At 37.9% G+C, this 22,525-nt stretch overlaps 1 protein-coding gene and 1 pseudogene across 2 annotated transcripts in view; both read right to left on the reverse strand.

Moving 5' to 3' along the window:
- LOC144640322 (uncharacterized) overlaps positions 1-12,265 on the reverse strand; it is an 18,331-nt gene extending 6,066 nt beyond the window's left edge. The window contains exons 1-6 of the mRNA XM_078499499.1: positions 11,942-12,265; positions 10,792-10,946; positions 8,859-9,099; positions 6,195-6,557; positions 4,523-4,543; positions 1,518-2,168 (exon numbers count right to left, since the gene is read on the reverse strand). Coding sequence (XP_078355625.1) covers positions 1,518-2,168; positions 4,523-4,543; positions 6,195-6,557; positions 8,859-9,099; positions 10,792-10,946; positions 11,942-12,253 — 1,743 coding nt within the window. The 5' untranslated portion in view covers positions 12,254-12,265. The remainder of the gene's footprint in view (positions 1-1,517; positions 2,169-4,522; positions 4,544-6,194; positions 6,558-8,858; positions 9,100-10,791; positions 10,947-11,941) is intronic.
- Positions 1-22,525, reverse strand: part of LOC144644888 (uncharacterized) — an 82,690-nt pseudogene that overhangs the window by 25,796 nt on the left and 34,369 nt on the right. The gene's annotated exons all lie outside the window — the stretch shown is intronic.

Consider the following 22,525-nt stretch of genomic DNA (forward strand, 5'->3'; position numbering starts at 1 on the left):
ACTTTATTACTATTATAATCATTTCAGATGGCATTAAGTTAAGGAATCAAAAACAGTAAACGATATCTTGAACACTGCCGTTGCGAGTCGGCGTTTTATTTCTGATTGAAAACTAGGTTTAAAAGTTTACAAAACTCGGCAGAAAACCGCAAAATTACTCAAAACAATCTTGGCTTGAAAAGGAAATTACAAAATTCTATCGGCAGCAAAGAAATAGTCGTCATTTAAAAGTGTTAAAATTAATTGTGCTGTTAACTGAACTGGCAGTTTAGAATATGCCTGAAATTCAACTGGGTGAGTTTCGCTCGACGAAGACAAACTTACATTCACTTCGCCGCCTGGATTCTTCTTTGAGTTTCTGTAATTCCTCTTCATCTTGCTGAGAAGACTGAAAATTTGCTTTCCCGTTCATTCCTTCAAACATTTTGTCGTTATAAACCTCAAAAACAGTTTTGAAGCGTCTCGACTCAAATTAAACGAAGCTTGAAATTATGCCAGCTTGTGCCAGCCAGCAAGAAAACGGCGCGAACAGTTGAATGGTTTTCAGTTCTGATTGGCTAGCTTCGTTTTTTTCTTGTTTCTGATTGGTCCACCGCAGCGGGCTATAATATATTTTAGCCCGCTGAATTCTCCATTTTAGCCCGCAAAATACGCCACAATGCCCGATGAAATGATTATAATATACATTGTTTTTCTGAAAAAGGAAGTAATGACAAACGATTTCAACCTGTTTCAAAACTTGTGCTAATTCCGGCTGGTCGTCCTACTAAATCGTGAAATAGTTCCTTCCCAATTTTTGTTAGTCATTTTGTGTTTTCCGAGACTTATATTGTCCAGCAATTTTTGAACTTTGGTCAAATTATTTCTCGGTTGAAGAAGTGAATCGACGAACTATGAATTTCCTTCGCCGCCAGATGCCTGACACATTGCTCTTGGAAACCATGCATTGCGCGCGCAACCTACAGATTAGTGAATAATCTGCTAGCAGATTATTCACTAATCTGCAGGTTGCGCGGGGTTGTGCGGATTCCCAGAATTAGCTGTAGGCTCTTAGCCAATGAGAAGACAGCTAGTGACTACAATGTGTAATAAATATCATAACTTGTAGCTATTGCAATATCTGTTTTCTCTTTTTGACGTAATTCAATCTTCCGGTTGCAAAGTTATATGAATAAACTATCTATCTCATCTATCTAAATTATCAGAATAAAGAGATCCTGAATAAGCGCTTTCAAATTTCTTAGTAGCACTCTTATTTATATAAGAGTGACTCCAGGGCCATGTGTCACATAGGGAGGAGTAAAAAGAGTTAAATAACTGATTGTACTTGTCCAAATTGACACTTGTCTGATTGAATACTTTTTACTTGTTTTGAACTGTTGACTGGCGCTCACCTAACGCGTCCGAAGCAACAATAGTATTTCGTGAGCACTGCTTTCACCTGGATGATCACACTCCACAGAAAGAGTGGGAGAAAAGAATCTGCTATAGACTTGATTTGTAATTTGGGGACTTACAGTGATTAATCGAGACAGCTGTTTCTTATACTCTTCGGGCTCTTTGTCTGGACCTAGCTTGTTGTTAAATAAAACTGTTCTGCCATTTATCTCTTCATTGATGAACTTTTGAACCCAGGTAGGTAAGGTTTTCAGCCACTTCTCCAGGGTTTGCTCGACTGTTTCTCCATTTTCGTCTGCGTCATCTTCGGCTTGATCGCCATGGGTGAGAAGAAGAATCATATTCTCGTTGACCTCTTTTCCCAAAAACTGTTGAAGTATTGACAGCTCTTGGCCATCCTCGAGAGTGAATCTGCCATACTTCACAACAAAGATAAAAGCATGGAAACCATCTGGTGCCATTGCAAACATCCGGGCCACTTCATGAAGAGACGTGTCATTCTGTCCCAAAATATAGGTACCCCCAGCGTTGTTTGCTCGAATATATTCCACTACAGGCTTCAATGGAGCGGTATCCACAACGCCTGGTGTGTCTATTACATCAATATGGCGTTCATCTTTTCTGGTCCCGTGAGAACATACACGCGTCACGGATTTTGCTGCAGTACTAGCCTTGAAGGTATCGCGGCCAATTATTCTGTTTCCAGTTTTGCTCTTCCCGTTGCCGGATTTTCCAAGAAGAACAATAGTTAGATCCTCTCCTTTATGGAGCTGAAACGAATAGTAGTTAGTTCATTAGTACACCAACATCGGAGGGAAAAAGGAGACAACTGAACCAAAAAAATTTCAACCAGTTTCCTTAAATAGTGATCTTCTGCACTGTTTAAGTCTTGAAGTGATCTTTTAATAAAGAATTCATGTCAGTTACAAGTATGTGTACATTTACTTCCAAACAGGAAGTGAAATGCGATACAGTAAAACCCCGTGTATAAGAACCTGTACTTTTAAATTTAGCCTAAACAGGTTCTTATATAAATGGTACTTAAAGCAAATTTAGACTACTAAGGTTCTTAAAATAGGTTTTTATATTTTCATATGAATTTCATTTAAATATAATATAAATATCATCTCATAATACAATATAAATCATTTATACCATAATGCCTGAGGGCAGTACAGTGCAGGTATGTCCTTAACAAAACATAAGAAACAAACTCATAGTCAGTTCTCTGAAATAGACACAATAGACATACAACACACGGTACTTTAGCTAGATATTATCAGTTGATGATCTTAATCCAGCAGTTTCTACCTATACACTTTTACAGCAACTCCACCGATAAGAACATAACTTAAGGTCGCGGGGGAATACCTAGAGCATGAACAAATTCATGAAGCGAAATTTTGCTTGACCTGCATCCTTTAAAACTCTTATTTCTCGGCTGCTTTGAGTGCGATAAAGCTCAAATTTTACAGAGACATAAAGAAATGATGAAAGATTATGAATGTTATCTTTTTTTGGTAGACTGCACTTAATGGCAATATTGTAGCCTCGTTAGTGCCAAATTGGGGCAGAGTTTGCGGAACGAGTAGGAGACAGCACACTGTGAACTTTTCAAAAAAAAATCAGTCAATACCTCTAGAGTGTCATAACAGAAGCGGATTTTTTAACCCTTAATATGCTAAGTCCGGATTATTCCGGGATTTGGAGGAATGGCCATTCAACCAATTCTGACGTCACCAATTTAAACGTCAGCAGATTTTTGTGATGTGCAACTTGTAGAGTTTGGATAGATCTTTCCACAGGAGTGTCCATCTTGAACATTGACTGCATTCCGACAGAGCTAATCAGTTTTTGGTGTAAAATTGGTGCTAAAACAGGCCAATATGCCCGCACTTGATCATGGTGTCCTTTCCAGGGTTTTCCATTGATTTAGATCAAAACTTTTCAGGCCAGTAGAAGGCGTGCACAGAGTAAAAGATAGAGAGAATAAGAAAGCAGAGAAAAACGAGAAGGGAAGGAGCAAGGAAAAAAATCGGATTACATAATGATTCGATTTAAATTCGATGATTAAATATATACATGAACTGTACGGTGAACGGTCAGGAGTTTATCTAGTTGACGTCAGTGACTTCAGTAGGGGCAGTTGTCCACAATAGGGGCACTTATTAGAATAGGGGTGGTTATAAGAATGGGGGCGCTAATTAGAATGGGGGCGCTTATTGGAATAGGGGCGCTTATTTACAAAAAACACATTCGAAGGGGGCGCTTATTCGGAAGGGGGCGCTTATTGGAAGGAGGGCGCTAAATCGAATCATTACGGTAACGGTAAAAACACGTTTTTTGGAGTAATTTCAGCATATTAAAGGTCAATTGAAAGTTTGCCAGCAAGTTATGGCGGTTTAAATGCGCAAATTTGAATTTAATGCCTTCTATCTCTTTCTAAAAGCGCTCTTTTAAAATTCCGTTTCTGTTATAACACCCTACAGTATTCATAGTTTACCACTCTGCTGTATTCTCTGCCCCAAAATTGTCAGAAAAGTCCAAACTTTGAGCTTTCCGAAGGTGTCCCGATCAAAAATGATCAGTTTTCAAAGGAGAGATGTAGTTATGGTAATTATATTCCACGTTTTTATGGTCAGAACAATGCGTTTTTAAAAAGGACGCGATTGTTTATGTTTACTCTGACTTGCAGAAATATTCAAATTTGAATGAAAATAAGCTCATAGACTTCCTACAATCTGTATAAACGTATAAAGCTAAGCGTTGTTTTAAATCGGTCAAAATATCAAAGAAACACGCGCATGCACGCACCCATATTTTTATCTAGTCATGAATATCTCGTAAAGTTGTCGATGTCAGTCGTTGCACTTGCATACGGTTTTTAAACCGTATTTATACCGTAAAATAAATGACCGTAAATAAATTTTAACCGTAAAATAAATGCATAATACGGTGAGCCTATGATGACCCTAAGGTGTCCCCCGTGACCTTAATTGGCTCTTATGTGGAGCGAGCTTAAAATGGAAATTTTAGCCTAACAACAATCCACTGGCTATAAATAGACTAACGATAATTAACATTTACTGTTTGTTGGCCTAGAATTTAAAACAAAAATCCTTACCTTGATGCTACTGACTGGTGCCTGCCAAAACAATGAGAACGAAAAAAAGACAATTAATGCGGTTTACCGTAAAGCTTGTGTAAGATATTTCATACAGGTCAAAATAGCTCTCTTGGTGATTTTTTAAAATTGTAAATATCGGATAAATATTTTTTTTCTCTCTAGAAACTGACAAGTAAATTTATTTAAAGCGCTTTTCCTCCGGCTACAACCAAACATGTTTCCATTAAAGCTCTCTAATTATGCGTTGGCTTCTTCAGATATTTGTATTCTTCAAGTCTCCATATAGCTTATTGCATTTTCCATTGGAGCTCGAGTTATGCTTGACTAGCAAGCAACAATGAAGGCACATAAAAGCAAATGAAGGCACATTTGATGAACGAATTTAACCAAAATAAAATAAAATAAACAATTCCCTCACTTAATGTTTATAAGTCATTGTTATATTATATGACAGTTATGAACATAACTGTCTCCGCGATTCAGTATTGCTAACCTTTACATGGCAAAATTTGAGGAACGAGCGATAGCAACAGCGACCAATAAACCGAAGATCTGGAAACGATTTTAGATGACACTTTCACAATAATATTACATAAACACTATGAAGACGGCCTTGTTTCAACATCTTAACAGTTAACAGCCCATTAATCGTTTTACCATGGTAATCGAGAAAGATAACACCATTCCCTTTCTCGACATTTCAGATTCAAGGGACTCAGACGGTCTTCTCGCCAATGTTTACACCAATGTTTTCTGAAAGCCCACTCACACTGACCAATACCTAGCTTATGATTCGAAGTCCCCTGTTTTATAAGTCAAATGAGTCAAGGTCGTGGTTTTTACACAAAGTTGGTTACTATCTATTGGCAAATGAGGCATATTCCCCAAGTTTATATCGTTTTTTTTTGAGGTTTTTTGCTCTGTATGCTTACAACGAAGCTGCCGCTTAAAAAATCGAATGGTATCTGCAATTGTCTTTAATTGCTGCAGTTTATTTTTAAAAACAGGATTCGTCAAACTTGCCCACTAATTTAAATTAACATAAGCTACTCTTTCACCACTGCGCCACAAAAAAACAATCATTGGACTGCGCGTTCAGGCAGCCTTACAAGGCAGGAATCTCTGGGATGGTGACACAGGAGTGCACTAAACTGCCCTCATCTTCGCGTGTCATGTGACGGTGTCGCGTCTATTTTACTGAAAAGTTAAAATTAAAAGTTTTTAGTCTAAAGTTAGTTCCTGTCTTCTCTGATCACAGCCTCTTGTAATTTACGTTAATTTTGAGTTATAATATTTAGGAATGCGGCGAAAAAGCTAAGTAATACAATGTTTTTCAAGCAAAACCACCATAACTTTGACGTGAACTAAAATTCAAATTTAAATTATCTGACAAAAATTTGATATGACATGTAATAGTTCACGGAACTTAATACTTGTTGACAAGTTTGCCTAAATTTGAATTTTCATATTTTAAAGGACATTTTTAAACTTTTTAAAATAACGACGATCATTTTAACCTCTTTTTGTTCGGCTTGATTACTCATGAGACATTTTAGTGATTTGCTGACGTCATTGAAAAATAAAAAATCCAAGACCGATTGCGGCTGTTTGGACAGAATCGTGAAATCATAAAAGAAAATACAACAGCTAAGTTCCACCATGTACCAACCTTTGTTTCAAAAATCCCCTTCCATTTTTTACAGAATTTTCCAGAGATGTCGCGTTCATCTAGAGCCTTTTGATAAGCCTCCAGACAAGTATCAACTTGCTGCTTTCCTTCACTTGAATTCATTACAGAAATGGCATCTCTAAACTTGCGCATGACCTTATTGAGCTGCTGACTGAATTCTAGCACGTCATCATCATCGGTGTCCCCACTGCTTTCTTCGTACGTTTGGAGGAGAGACTGGGCGCTACGAAGATCGTCAAAGCACTGCTCCAACCATTCTGCAGTGGCAGGCGGCAACTCATGTTGACTAGGCAACCCCGCTGTCTGTATGCCGGGAGCAGCATTGATCGGCAGAAGCTCAAACTATTAGAAGAAAATCAATCCATAAAAAGCAATTATACAACCATAAAAAAACTCAACCATAATATTGAGTTATGCGAACCGTAGGTTACATTGAATGGCAGCCTTGTTAGAATATGGAAAATACAAAGGGATTCATACATAAAGTGAATCATAATCGTATCAAGAAAAGTGGCTGAACTTCGATAACAATAGGCTTTGTTTTACGACCTGAAAATGACCCTATATGGCCATTTTTGAACAATGGCGGTAACAGCTTCTAAATACACGCAGGAGTTTTAAAAAGTTTTAATTACCATACGAGCGGTAGATTTGAACTATCGGGAAGACCGACGATTTAACAAATTTTACCCAGGGGAGGTGGTACTGGTATATTTTGTTCGGTGCAAATAGTTACTCTCGGATGGCTGGTAGAGCAAATGTTGTAATCAAAAGTAAAAGCTACCATGTGGTTCGCATCACAAGTATTTGATTCCATTTTCAAAGCTTTAGTTCGCGTCTTCGCAACAAACAAAAAGTTAAGCGGTATTTCATGTTCAAAGCTTTAGTTCGCGTCTTCGCAACAAATAAAGAGTTAAGCGGGATTTCATGTCCAAAGCGTCGGTTCGTATCTTCACAACGATGATACACTGATATACACAAACTACGGAAAGAAGAAGAGATCTTCACACGCAATAATTTTGAAAGCAGGGGGTAAGGTGACTCTATTGTTTCCAGTTGTTTATTCGTGACCGACTCATCACTGCCAGTATGACGTCACATGGCAACGCGCGAGCAATTCCCTCGGTTTGGTCAGATGAGCGGGATTAAATCGTGAGTACGCCACAGCAGAGGTCCAGAAAGGCTTATCATTAGTGCTTATATCGCTATTGTTCTTTAATTTTTTCCCAGTAGCTAGGTTTGATGCCTAACCTTTCTGTGTGTATGATCCGTTTCTGTTTTTTTGCGCCCGTTATCCTGTAATTTGGTTATTATTTAACTCTTGAACGAGACAATAGGCGGGACCGCCATTTTGCTTTCGGGTCAAGCGAAGTCCATCAAAAACATCCACCTTTTTACCCAAACATTTTTCTCAAATCCGCTTCATAATAGGAGGTTTTACTCCTTGAATATTAACGTTTAATCTCCGGGGCCTTCCTTTGAGTTGGCCAAACTTCATGTCTTTCCGTTCGAGTGCAAAGGTATAGTTTTTATCCAGAACATGTCAACAACGCCGATTGCTGCTTCGCGATCTCATGTAGAATTATTTTTCCATATAATTATTTTAATTCGAATTCATTGGCTTATTAAAATGTACTTCTGTTGGTATCTGTGCAGTTCTGTTGTATTTTGTGGCTTTCCTTGCCGTGACGACTCTTAAATTTCATTAATTGCATACCTCCTAAAAAAAATAAATAAATAAAAAGAAAAGCTTACAACAAGGGGTATTTCGAGTCGGGCACCCATCCAAGTGTTAACCACGCCCGGCAAGCCTTAACTTGGCCAGCTTGAATTGAGCAAGCGCTTTCATTGTGGTTTGAACGAGGAAAACGTGTTGTGCGAAATAGACATGAGTTCAAATTCGTTGCCGCAAGACAAGTAGTAAAAAATTACTGATTAATAAAGACTTCAGTAAAGTTATTCTGTGTTGTTATTCTATAAGTCCTGACGGGCGAGGTTAATACATGGATGGGTGACCAACTGGAATTACCGTGTAGCGCCTTTTTCTCTTGATTGCTCCGATTTTCACCTTTAAGGGGAAAGACATGAAGATCCACGAATGCTGAAAGTCTGATACTGCACGTACATCAATAACTGTATATCCTGTGCCAAACCTCCTATTTCTGTTACAATCAAAATTAAATTCGCTGTGCAAGGACCCTCGAAAGCTCGACCTGTTTACAGATTTCATCGATTATTCTACACTTTGCGAAGGTGTTTCTGTTGATTTTAAAAAATGAATATAACGTCTGATCTACCAAAAAGTAGCAGAAGAGAGACGGTTGCATTCGCTAACATATCTGCATTATTGACTTGAGTAAATGAAGGAAGGTAACGGAGTAAAATGCCACATTCTTGACTCGTTTCTCGATTGACGCTTGCCCGCCATCTTTAATATCACTCATGCGAAGCGTTACGTCATACTGGCAGTGATGATTGAACCAACATTTTTCTTAGAGACACCTCCCCCCCCCCCCGTTTGAAAGCAATCTTTAATGCAGTTCAAAGAAACCTTCGAATTCAGATTTAACTCGGCGTAAATGCTCTACGCTGAGCTTTAGAGCTACGAGTAAGGTTATAATTAATTCAGTAAAAAAAAATTACCTGTAATGGAATTCCTTTACCATCATTAATGTTCTTCAATCTAGAAGGGAACTCCTCAATTAATTTCACCAAATCATTCAGAGTAGTTGGAAGTTTATCTGGCAAGTCTGTGGCGTAATACTTGATGGAGATATCTGCTGTGTCTTTGCACGTTGATGTAAGTTTTTTTAACTCAGCCCTTAAACCAATATCGGCGGCTTGAGCAGTTATTTCTCCTTCAGCTTTTCCCTGGATGTCAACTCTGCGAACGTAATTAAAAATGTGAAATGGGGTGGGACAACCCAGCTATCTTTGATAATGGTGCCGATGACGAAGACGATAATGATAATGATGATGATAATAACGATAGCGATATTGATGATGATGATAATGATGATAATTTAACTTTGTCGTCATAGCGGTGCCTGGATACAGTGACGAAATGCTTCCAATCAACATGTTGCTAAGAATGTCAAAATTCGCGCGCTAACGATGAAGTCCTAAAAATTTTCTATTACAATCCTTAAGATCTTTGTTTCTTTTGACGGAATTTCTCGAAAACCAGCATTTAAGTCACGAATTTCTCACGAACACTGCGTATTTTTTCCGCGGTAGGAATCCTGTAGTCTCCGTGGCGCCAAGTTAAAAGCAAATTCACTAAATTTGACCTGGTGACGTCACAGCGGTTCGTGCGTAAGACTGGTTTTTGATGTAAAATGGCAGCGCTGTTTCCTTACAAAGGTCACTTGCATGTCTAATCTGTTATAATTGTTTTTATTATTGAAAGCAAAGCAACTGCATGTATAATTAAAGATCGCCGTGTTAGCAAAAACCAAGAGAAAAGCTTTGGTAAATGTAAATTTTCACAGCGTTTTCGTAATTTAGAATGCAAAAACTTGCACCGGGATTTTCAGAGCGAATAATTTAATAACCAGGGAACACTTTGTCCAGCTGTACTGCGCTGGAAAAGCCTTTCGAAAATTATGTTTCTGATTGAATTCGTTAATATGTCTAATTTCTTTTTCCAGAATCGACTTTCAGCGTGTTGAATCGAAACACGGCGCCTCGTATTTTAGTCATTTTTGTAATCAACCGAGCAGGAAAATAGGACAACCTACCCTTTTTGAATGCTGTACCCCAAAATACCACCCCTTTTCTGGTTGTCTCAGCTGTCAAAGTTTGACCAGTCAGCGCAAAACCAAGTCTGATGGTCGGCACACACAAAAGGACAAGCCCCTTGGGGAGTTTACAGAAACAAACCTCGTTGCAGGGAATTGCTCCCTCTTGTATGTCGAGGCTAATTTTTATTGGTCCCTGCGACTAGATTTTTCGATAACAATGGGTAGGACTTGTCTCCCGGACTTGTTACATAAACAAATCGCAGAGACTTGTTTGGGAATTTTAAATCTAAGAATAACGTCGCGTGTTTTTCCTTGCTGTAGGATTCTTGTAGACTCTGTGGCGCGAAGTTAAAACCGAAAATTAACTTAATTAGATTTTGAGGCGTCACAGCCGGATGTAAAACCCGGGACACATCCGGAACACACCCGGAACACCCCCGGAACACCAAAATTTTACGAACACGTATTCCTATTCCCCGAAAGCCCCGGGGCGAGGGCTCTCTCAACATAAATGCGAGGCTGATGCGGGGATTTCTTTTGAAAATGAAAAGGTACATAACGGAAGTAACGGCTGGGTTGCCGGAAAAGCAGAAAGATGTTCAAAGCTGCAAGGCAGGCGTCTCCCCCGTAGTGGACACAGGTGTTCCCTTTCCCTCCCCCTCCTAAATAAACAGTATCATTGGTAAACTAATTATTTGAATTTAGTTTAGTCGCCATAGTTGCATTAGCGACATGACAGTTAAGCGAGTGGCAACCCGCTAAACGATCGCAATAGTGCACTCTGCACTAGAAATGAAAAAAATGTCTCATTCAACGTATATAAAAAAACGTACTTTTCTGCAGAAGACGATTCCTTGATCGACAGGCTTGCCACCATTTCTGCGCCATATGTTATACCTCTTACAAAATGTGTCCCTATACCATATGTTTGTTGACCACTGGCCACTTCATCTCTCACTTTTACAGATCCTTCCATTGTCTCATTTATCTGATAAAGAATGTTATTTCAATATCAACTCAAACCAAGAATTTCAATAAAAATGTCTACGAATGCATCCCTGTCTCATTAAAGTTTAGTTCTTCTTCTTGAAAGTTTTTTTTTAAGGATTTTATTAAACAGACTAAATAACTAGGATACTTTTGATGCGAATATAAAACGAATATAAATAAAACATAAATTCCATAATTTTGAAGAAGGTTGCGTAAACTCCCCCCTGTAAAATCCCTCAGTTGCAAGAAGCTTGATAACTCAGTATCTGAATACTCAGTTATAAACTTTCCAAACAAATTGCTTCTTTACTTCCACGCGTAATTAATGAAGTTTAATTACCCTTTATTAAAGTGGCTCGCAATGATTTGTATATTTCTGTTTGGTATTCTATTACAGCTACACCAATAATGTTGAGGTTAAAGTTTTAGTACAACTTTGTAGAGGTATTACCAATGAACAAGTTGAAGTGACCGTAATGTCAAAATCGTTGCCATGGCCATGACAAAAGTGGTCTAAGATACTGTATTCTTGACTGTTTAAGGCTAATAACTTAAAAACTAGTCGGTGGAAGTTCTTTTACATATATTTTTTATAATAAATAAAAATGAAACAACCTAACGAATTAAATCTGTAGGTAGGGTTCAGAGCCATCTTAAATTTATGAAAATATCCCGTAGCTCTGAATCCTACCTACAGATTTCTTAAAAAAAATTGCAAAAATGTCCCTTTTGTCGGTGAGATAAAAATATGTCGAAAACAAAAACTTTCACCTCGTAGGATTAGAGTTATACGTTATTAGCCTCAAAAGTTCTAAAATAGGGTATCTTTGACCTCTATGACGTTGCCATGGCAGTAAATATTTTGGTAAAACTTTTACAAGTTTGTACTAAAATATTTTCCCAAACGTTATTGTTATAGCTGCAATAGAACACCAAAGATGGGCATGTCTAATTCTGACTAAACTAATACGAGCCACCTTAAAAAGAACTTACCGTAACACACTTCAGAACTGCTAGAAGCTCTGTAGTTCCCTCCTTTGTATTCGTATCACTGAGGTATTTTCCAGATCCTTCTACTTTCACAAGACCGGCTTTGACTTTAAGGGAGAGCTCACCAGATATGTCGAGCAGATCTTTGACATCACTGCTGTTTCTGACGACTTTGTATTTGAATGTAAATTGATTGATATTAATCTCCTTGGTGGTAATCTCCGAGGGAAAGATGTCGATACCAGCAGCAGTGTTTCTGGCGTCATATGTCCGGCCAATACAGAGAGTCGGGGCTGCGTACGCAGGAATATTCATCCTTCCTTAACTGTGAACTGATAAATATACAGAGAGGCCTATTTAGTTGCAGAAGGTTGCTTTGGGCCGAAATCTATCATTGAAGAACCTCAGTGAAGAGGTTCCCACTGAAAAGCGCCCAGCCTCGAATAAGCGTCCACCCTCAAATATTTATTAAGCGCCCAGGGCGCTTAATCGAATAAATAGGTTAAGCCAACCTACAAATGCGCTGGATCCCGATTTCTCGAACCTCAAAGGAAATTATTATCAATACACGCGGCCAAATTGAAAACCGCCCTATTGAAAACACGCGCTTTGCGGGCCGCAAATGACTCCTAGCGGGCCGTTAATGCATTAACGGCCCTGCAGCTGATTGGTTCTCGGTTCATCATCCGATTAACTTTAACCAATCAGCGTCGCTGACGCGGGAAAACCATTCAGGTGCGTACGCGTACAGCAAGAGTCTCGAACAGTTTTTCGCCAAGCGAATTGTGTTCGGTAGGAAAAATCAAAGTTTATTTGTTGTAAATGGGACAAAAAACAACCAAAAAATCGGATTTAGAAGCAAATGCACAGGTGAAGAGACAAAGAGAGCAACTCCTTGTTGTCTTGCGAGAAACGAAACATCGTTCACTTGAATTGTGTATCTCCGGTCGAGCTAATTTAGCTAAAGTAGTTGCAGGAATTTTACGCCGAAGTTCAATCGGAAAATGTAAGTTTGTAAAGTATTATTATCCATGAATCAACCCATTGCTCATTATTTTCAGAGACACTGCAGCTAGCTCTTTTATACTACAACTACACAATAAGACATAGGCCTCAGAAGTATCGTGTAAAATTTTCATTGCGACGAAGTATTTGTGTTATTTGAATTGAAAATCATGATGTTAACTTCATTAAATGAATGTGTTACCTATCTGGATGTTATTTGGCCTTGTTTTTTGATAATAATGATAATAAAATGACTTTTTTCGGGAATATTGTATATTTGTTCCCTTGTAGTGTCATTTGTGGCCCTTGCGCTTCGCGCTCGGGCCACAAATGACACTACGCGGGCGCAAATAAACAATATTCCCGAAAAAAGTCATTTTATTCCCTTATTATAGCACAACTAAAGTAAAGCGCGCGCTCTGATTAGTTAATTTAGCGCCTACTATTTGCCCATTGGTGTACACTGACGTATGGCTTCAACCTGAACGCACGCGCTGATCCGATGCGACATGGCACAAGGAAGTGCCACTTCTTCACGAGTTTTACATATTTTCTCGATTTTCCTGTGATTTTGAAAAGCTAAACATAAGAAAATCCTTCTCTCCATAATGCTGAAAGACTTTTAGGCATAAGGCACGTCTGAAATAATTCAAAAATAATTCAAGTTACTTCAGCAAGGTGTCTAGGTATCCAAATAGACAGTGCACTCAAATGGAACATTCATGTCAAAGAACTGTGTAAACGTTTCACCCAGAAACTGAACCTTTTGAGATCATTGTATTTTTTGCCAATTCCTGCGAGAGTAGACTTTTATTTAAAAGTAATTTTACCGTCTGTAATGTACGGTATGATAGTCTGGGGGTCGTGTGGCTCAACACTTTTTAGTGACTTAGAAAAAATCCATGTGCGTGCCGCCAAGATAATTTTCGGCTTAGACTGGTTCACCCCTTCAGAAGACGTACTGCGTCAAGCAAAGTGGATACCATTGAGGCAAATGTACATCCGCAGGGTACTTTGTTTTGCCTTCAAATGTGTATCTGGAGGTGCTCCGGTCCAATTACAACACTTGTGGACGGAGCAGAAGACTAATTACAATCTTAGAAGGAAAAATTGCTTGTCAGTACCAAGACCAAAGACTGACTTTCTCAAAAAGTCGATTACTTATGAAGGGGCCACATTATGGAATTCTTTGAATAACGAGGCCCGCCTTAAAGAATCGTTGGCAAGTTTCAAGGGTGCTTTGAAAGTATTAGGGATTTAGAGGCTGTGTATTTTCGTTTGTTTGGAATGCTTAGTTTGTAGTCTTTATTTGTTATTTAAGGGTTTAGTTAGCTTCAATAGTAATTTGTAAACACGACCACATCAGCTATGCTGCAGAACATTTATCGTGTATAAATAAAAGCTTTTATTATTATTATTATTTATTATTATTTTTCTTCTTTTAGCTTTTCGTCAGCGTTTACGCGAGCACCACACGCATTTGTTTAAATGAGCGCGCGCACTTTTACCTCAAAGAAACTGTAATAAATCGCCTAAAAGTTGTGCTATAAAACAAATGGTAAACGCCATAGCGTACACTATTGAGTTAGGGATGTACTTGGGAGGCTTGCTAAGAAGTAAAGAAGATAGAGCATGAGCTACAGGAGAAGTGGAGTTCGTCTAAATATAAAGCCAATAACTAACCACTAAAGTCTTCGTCTTCTTTCGTTGTTTGAATTAGTTCACAACAGATGGGTAACCAAGCATTTACTTAACCGAGAAGCCCTGGATGCTAAACTAATTTGCAATTGCAGTGCCCGTGCCCACTCCCCGAAACGAAAACCATTTCCTTTGGGGTTAGGTATGCCTACAGCTAGGCTAATTTGCATTTGGTACTATGTGTATAATACTATGGGTAGGAAGATAATACCTGGCAATCGTGTGAAGCTCGTAAGATCCAAAGGTGGCAATCTCCTTATGAGGAAGGTAAAGGTGGCCCACCTGGGGGGGGGGGGTCGCCAAAGGAGACCATTCAGTTACACAGGGAGTGGGATGTAGTAAATATGGGTTTACCCGGAGTCGTTGGAGTCTTGCTTAATTAAATGGTTGAATTTTGCGAGTATAAATTGGAGTTAAGAACTATTAACATCACCTTTGAAACAAATTGAAATAATACAGGCTCGCCCGCTCTTACAACTTTTCTTCAGTTTTCCTGTCATAAACTAACGTTCCAATGTTGAGAGAAGTAGCGAGTGGAGAAAATATATTTTTTCGACTACATTCCAGAAACAGTACTGGATTCTCCGATGTCAAAGTTGCACGCCGCACGTAAATAATTGTATCATATATACGAGTCGAAAACATTAAATCAAAGAACTGCTCTTGCAAGCTTCAATTCGTCAAAAAAAAAAACTTGCATAAAAACTAACTCACCATGCGGAAATATTTATAATTTTCGAAGCTTAAATATTCACAACAACAATTAGTGAAGAGATTTGAATATTCATATTGGTACACAAACACACAAACAAACACACGCATAGAGTTGAACGCCAGTGTGCTTTCCCGTGCCTGCCGCACCGGTAAAAATGTCACTCGTTGCTTGTTTCGGCAACTTAAGACAACTCCAGCAAACTCCATAGCGAAAGCCTTCAAAAATAACGACCACGAAGTTATCCGAAATTTACATATTTTTTCCGCCGTTCAACCGCGAACACCTACAAACTAATCCAAAATTCATTTCCGGTTGCCAAACTTTTTTGCATAACCGTCCATATGGGGAAAGGCTCAAGTTTGTCGCCTTTTACATACCTAACTAGGTGATTGAAAGTGTTTATTGATCTTACGAGCTCAACACGAAATTGAGAAACAATAGCCATTGTTTGTTCGGTTTAGTGATTGGCCAAAAACCAAAATCTCCTAGCAACGGTAAAAGTTTTTCCTACCCAGTGATATTATTATTTCGCCGTAACACCAAATGCAAATTAGTTTAGCATCCAGGACTTCTCGGTTCAACAAAAGCTTGGTTTTCCATGTGTTGTAAACTAATTCGAACAACGAAAGAAAAAAGACGACTTTAGTGGTTAGTTATTGGCTTTATATTTAGACGGACTCCACTAGCTCATGGCTAGAGTCGCACTCGGCCATAGCCTCGTTCGACTCTTACGCTTCTTTCGTGCTTAGCAGCCTCCCGCGTACATCTATAACTCAATAGTCGTTTAGGTATTTGAAAGGCCCTTTTAAAAATACCTCGAACAGTCGCACAAAACTCACGGTTAACTATCCAAGTATTCAGGAGTTATCATGCATTTTTCAGAGATAAGTAAGCTTGAATCTGGAACAAAAATGCTGACTTGGCATTATTTTGAAAAAACGAAAAACACATGCACATATTTCTCCACAGATTTCCTTAGGATTATCCCCTCCCTTGTGAATTAAATATTTGCGTCTGACGCAATTTTTTACGCGTGCACTTCGCCATCTGTTGTTATTAAAAACTAGCAATGGTGCATTGCAATTCCTGCGTTTTGATTGGTTAACAGGCAATGGTATATGAGCTCATATACCATTGACCACAAATATGGTAGCCGATACGAAAATGAAAAACGAAAACTGCTTGGGAACTAAAATATTGCAATTCTTTGGGCGTTTTTAATAAAACAATTATTCCACTCGCGCTTGTTGGATATGAGATCGTTATAGCCATTTCGGCGCTACGCGCCTCGTTGGCTATCTGCCATCTCATATCCAACAAGCGCGAGTGGAATAATTGTTAATTAGCAGTTTGCGATTTAAGTGGCAGTTTCCCTTAAAGCGGTCCATCGCATTTCGGGTCGGAAAATAGTTTTCCCTCAAACTTTGCCCAGTGAACTATCTTAGGTTGTAAGTAAATGCAACGACTTTAGTTTTTGGAAATACGTTAAAATATATATTTTTAGAGCTCTCAACAGTGAAGGCTGCAAAAGGCCTAATTTTGAGCTTGGCCAGAACGAGAAATTTCATAAGTTGACGAGCTCGCCGCTCAAAAATAACCAAACGCACCAAATTATTATTATTATTCCTAAGTTAAGTGGTTCTTCAAAGGTTGGAAACGCATGTTAATTTTGATATATTTTGATTTACGGGTCCGTGAAAATTTTAATATCAGCAACCTTTAGATCGCTTTTTGTAAACATGCAAAAGTATGGTGTCTTCGCCGGCCTTTATTTCACGAGTCCAGACCAGACCATTCTAAATTCCAACTGAATCCTACTAAACAGGTGTTAGGAAGCTTAGAAATATAAAAATACCTTGCACTTTTTATCTTTCTTTGCCACAGCGACTTCGAACATTTTGTGCTTCGTGCAAGTGTTCCTGGTTTAATATATGTTCGTAAATGTACATTTGGTTGCAATAGACAATTTTTCTTGCATTTTAGTCGCGCGCTTGGTCGCGCTTTTGAGCAAGCAATCTCCCAAGCACGCACGTGCAGGGTGATCGATTCGTTGAGTGATGCGCAGAATATGTGCGCAATAACAAAAGTAGGCACCATCCTTAATTTTTACTGCTACATAAGAATGGGCCGATATTCGATACTAAATATCCGATACACCGATCCGTTTTTTTTTACATTTTCGGAAAGTTTCGATACCCCCGAAAAATATCCCACTTTCGATGCGTTTTCGATACTGCACGAGTGACCTGAGCCTGCGGTCTTAAGAAGGCAGTACCTGAGGTTTAAAAATGCAATATTGAGCAATCAAATAATTATGTTCTCATCAGTATTGACTTGATGTCCAGGCATGGATTATAAATCCATGGTTCCCTATAGTGACTAAATACTCCTTGATATTCCTTAAACCTTAAGTATTAAAAATTTTTTCGTAGTAAGGATAAATCCTCAACAGGATTCGCTTTGTCTAAATTTTTCCTCGGATTTTATTAATTGATAATAGGATTTTGTGTCGTCCGATTCTGTCTGTAATCATACTTGTGATTAATCTAATCGGAATCCCGCTTCACGGTCGTCCGATTTTGGTAATTACTTGTATGATTACAGACCGAATTGGACTCCACTCAGCCCTATTTCATTATTTTAATTACATAGCTTAGTTCCATAGTCAGTAAATCCTAGAATTTTCAGCACAAGTGTTTTTCGTTTTAAGGTGGCCCGCGGGTATTTATGAGGCTGACAGTTCCCTTTTTTAAGCGCGTTTTAAAACGGGAAAACGTGAAGCGATTACTTAGATTTTTAAGAATCTGAAAAAATAATGCTTAAATTATATAAAATGATAAATTTTATGGCGATCAAACGCGATTTGTTAAAGTTATGAGCGATTTTTGGAAGCCTTCGTTTTTAATAAAATGCGATTATTTTGAAAATGCCACGGTGAATTTTTCTGTAATTACCCCAAAACGCTGCCAAACAGTTGAAGTTTACTCACAACAACTTACAGGAAAATCCACTCCGTAGATTTCCTGAACGAGCGACATCTTTATTTTGCCTTTAAAAACTGTTGTGTTATGCGTCTGACTTGACCGTCGCATAAATTGATATTTATACTAACCCAGTACCAGCCAGTTTTGAGTCTGATGTCACCTTAATCTTGTGTGTAAAAGTTAAAAAGATCGTGTATGTACATCAAATGTTAGCAGTCAATAAAGATGGATGGTTTTCAGTCGAATTTTTGAAAATATCAAACAAATGACGTTATTTAGAATTGCGGAAAATTTGTCGATTTGTTTTTCATTTTTTTAAAGCTGCAGCTAGAACAGGATATTGCAAAGATTTGTGCCGAGTTTCAGCGTGTTCCTATCATACGGTTTGAAGAATTTCGGTCGCAAAGTCGGGTACATTTGCTTTCCAAGATTTGGTCGCTTTGTAAACCCCGCATTTCGAATGAAATTATTCTGTTGTTGTTTGAAGAGAGGTGTTACTTCCAAATTCTGCACGATCTTCTACCGTCAGGGAATACATGTGCAGGAACGGTATTTGTCATTTTAGTAGTAACTATTTCAGGCTGTGTTATTTCCAAGTGGCAGAAGATCGTGCGGAATTTGAAAGCAACGCCTCTCTTTGAAAACAACAGTATAATTTTATTCGAAATGCGGGGTTTACAAAGCGACCAAATCTTGGAAAGTAAATGTACCTGACTTTCCGACCGAAATTCGAGCGTGCGTTCCGGTGCTCTTGTTGCCATTTTTGTTTATAATTTGGTATATTCCTACAAAAATGATAATAAATTTAAAACCGCTCGATGAATTTTTTTTTTAATTTGTTAAATTTGAGGTTTGTCGTTAATTGATATAGCTTGCAAGTTTCAAGCTCATTGAAAATATTTAATGACACTCACTTGTAAACACGAAATCTGCGAGAAAAATCAGTACATTGGAGGCCCAATTTTATTGCCTTAAATGTTTTCAATGAGCTTGAGACTTGCAAGCTATGTCAATCGATGACAAACCTCGTGTTTGTCAAATTTTTAAAAAAATTCATCGAGCGGTTTTTAATTTATGATCACTTTTGTAGGCATATACCAAATTATAAACAAAAATGGCAACAAGAGCACCGGAACGCACGCTCATCAAATTCTTTTTTCTCGCAATCGACCAAAGCAATCCCCACCACTGTTTTCCCACGATTTTAAATGGAATCAAACTACTATAAGATGAAATTGGAATTCACAAGCGCTTCGTTTTCTTTAGATATTACCCCATTTTCTCGTTAGTATGTTTTTGACTGTATTTATAGCCCCGAAAACTTCATCCCCAAATATTTCGAAAACGCTCTCATAGAATTTGTTCAAACTTTGCCAATTTTGAGGCAGCCATGTGTGGTACAAGCTCCTTTGAGCGATTTTCGAAAACATCTCCTGGTGCCGAGGAATACGAGCGAAAGTAAAAAACGTAATGACGTCATTTCGTTGCTATGGCAACTCCGATGTCAATAAAACACTGGTCATGAAAAATTTCATCTTTATCTAAGACAACTGTGGTGATCGTTTTTCGATAGCATTGTTAATGGCGACGTAGTTAATTCTCAAACTTGAGCGGTGTTGCCCCTTGAATATCCAGTTGAGCCACCTTAATAATGCAGAAATTATTATTACTATCATTATTATCTTACCTTTAAAATTTGCCTCAACTTTTAACTTCACCCTCCAACTAACAAGAAATCAACAGGAAAACCAATTTATTAACTGGTGACGTATGATAATGTCATTAAAGCCAATAGAGGATGATGAACCGATATCAGAAAGGAACGTTGTTACGCCCGCTGTAAAATATGAATGAGTTTTGAGTTTCTGTTTTCAAAACTCCGCTAAATGCCTAACTCTACAGAAAAATCGTAAGCACACCATTAAAGGAGCTAGCGAGACTCAGAACTTAATGAGTTATAAACAAAACCGACAGTTAAAAGTAAAGAGAACGCGGGAGGCCCAAACATAAAAAGTTCAGCCAAATATATGAGAATAAAAATACAATGTTAAATAACAATTAAACTCTGTTAGCAACTATTTTTTATCCAAGAAAACTTCAAAGCTTCGTTATGTCAAATTAGGTATCAGTATAGCTCAATCAACTGTTTTGCGGATACAAAACTGTGAAATGGTGTAATTATCTGTAACGTGTTATGAACGAAAAGTACAAATTGAGAGGAACGCAATAGACACAAAGGATTACTGAGATAGCACCATAGATTATGGCCCATGGATTATCACGTTAGTTATTGAAAATTTTTATTTTCAAAATGAGAGTTGAAACATTTTGAGAATTGAAAAGTGTTTGCAAGGTTGCTTCAAGAAAAATCTTTCTGCCTATAACAAAAAAGTTAACTAAACTGAAATTTATAGTCACCAAATGTTAACTTAACATTAGACCTAGCTAAAAGTCTTAAAGAATTCGCAAATGAATCGAGTGATTTGTATGAAAACAGTACGATTCAAACAAAGTTTAAATGCTCCGATCAATGACTTTAAGATCATACCCTAAGGTCATACAGTACAGAAAAACAGGAAGACATAACAGAACTATTGTTCAGTTTGGAAGTGTTACCGTTCTTTTATTATAAACTAGACCGCGAACTGTATTCAGTGCTCGTCTGAAGCAATCTCTCTAACATTAATGACTCTAAAAGCATTAGTTTAATTTGTAGTGTTTCTAGTTTTATTTTTAACACGCATTTTTGTGTTGCCTGAAGGTTAGAGTGAGTTGCCACTGATATGAGAGAGCTATAAAAATAGAAAATCATGCAAAAACTTTTCGCGGGATAATTGCCTGCATGATCTAAATTTCATCAACAAAGTGCTCAAGTTATTATTAACATAAAACAATGGTGTGGAAACTGGTTAAGAAATCACACAAAGTCCACAAATGTTGAGCCAAACTTCTCGAAATACGTATTGGTGAAATACTGCTCAGTTTTTAAAACCATTCCCATGGCATATAAACCATTTCAAATACAACATCACTAGCTGAAACGATTTCCTCTGTTAGAGCTATAGGATAAAAACATACATCACTAATCGTGACAATTAATTGTATTGGCCCCTTTTTGCAACTCTTATCGAAGTGCGCCGAGCTACTCTACTAATTGAACATTATCTCGGGAGCGAAATGACATTCTTTTTGGCTTAACCGATATTTTCGCCGGTTACTAAATTACTAACGCCCCAAGCAGACGTAGCGCACGGTGGCGGGTCATATTTTTCCGCGTATCAAGTTTCGGGAAAAAACATAATTTTTTCCACTCAAAGCAAAACTGACCGACACAAGAATGCTTTCTGAGTTATCGTCACCCGGCCTCTTAAATAATTGTTCATTAAATCAACTTACTAAAGGAAAATAGTCCTGGATCTTGCTTGTAAATAAACTTCCTCAGCAGATCTTACTGTTATGTTGCAATATGTATGCCTGAAGCAATCGCGTGACCTGACAGTTTTTATGTTCAACGTCTATTTCAGTTGCGTGACGAGTTAGCGTTAGTAGTCATTAGATGAATATGAAAGTCAGAGTAATAAAAATTACACATTTTATCCAATAAAAAAACTTTCATCGTGATAAATCGGCTGCATGGTCTAAACTTTAAGTCAACAAAGTGCTTAAGGTACTGTTAAGATAAAACAGTGGTTACAAGAAAAAACTAATTAAGAAACAATATCCGGAAAACAAACTGTAAATGTTGAGCCGAACTTCTTATCCATTACGTATCGTGAAAATAATAATATTGGTCCTCGTTTCACAACGGCGCCAAGAGCTAAAAGACCTGTCAATTGGACAAGCTAGGACACATTGAATCTAAACAATAACTCTGCTACGTCTTTTTGTTTTATTCAGTTCTATAGCTTGAGGCAACATTTCAAATTCACGAATGAGAAAAATTAAAAGAATGACCCACATATAAAAATATGTTTAACCGTATTCGAATATATCACTCAATTTATTTGCAACTCTACTGAAGTCATTTAGCTACATCTTGAATTATAGCTAAGTCCTCGGTTCGACTCTTTTTAAACTCCAGCATAACCAACCGTCATCGATATTGAAAATTCTTAAAGTATTGGCCCCCGTTTACAACTCTTATCTTAATGTACCATCAGCCATTAAGAAACCAGAATAAAGAGC

This window comes from Oculina patagonica, chromosome 2, assembly GCF_052425735.1.
Source record: "Oculina patagonica isolate OP01 chromosome 2, crgOcupat, whole genome shotgun sequence".
In the NCBI taxonomy this organism is placed as follows: domain Eukaryota; kingdom Metazoa; phylum Cnidaria; class Anthozoa; order Scleractinia; family Oculinidae; genus Oculina; species Oculina patagonica.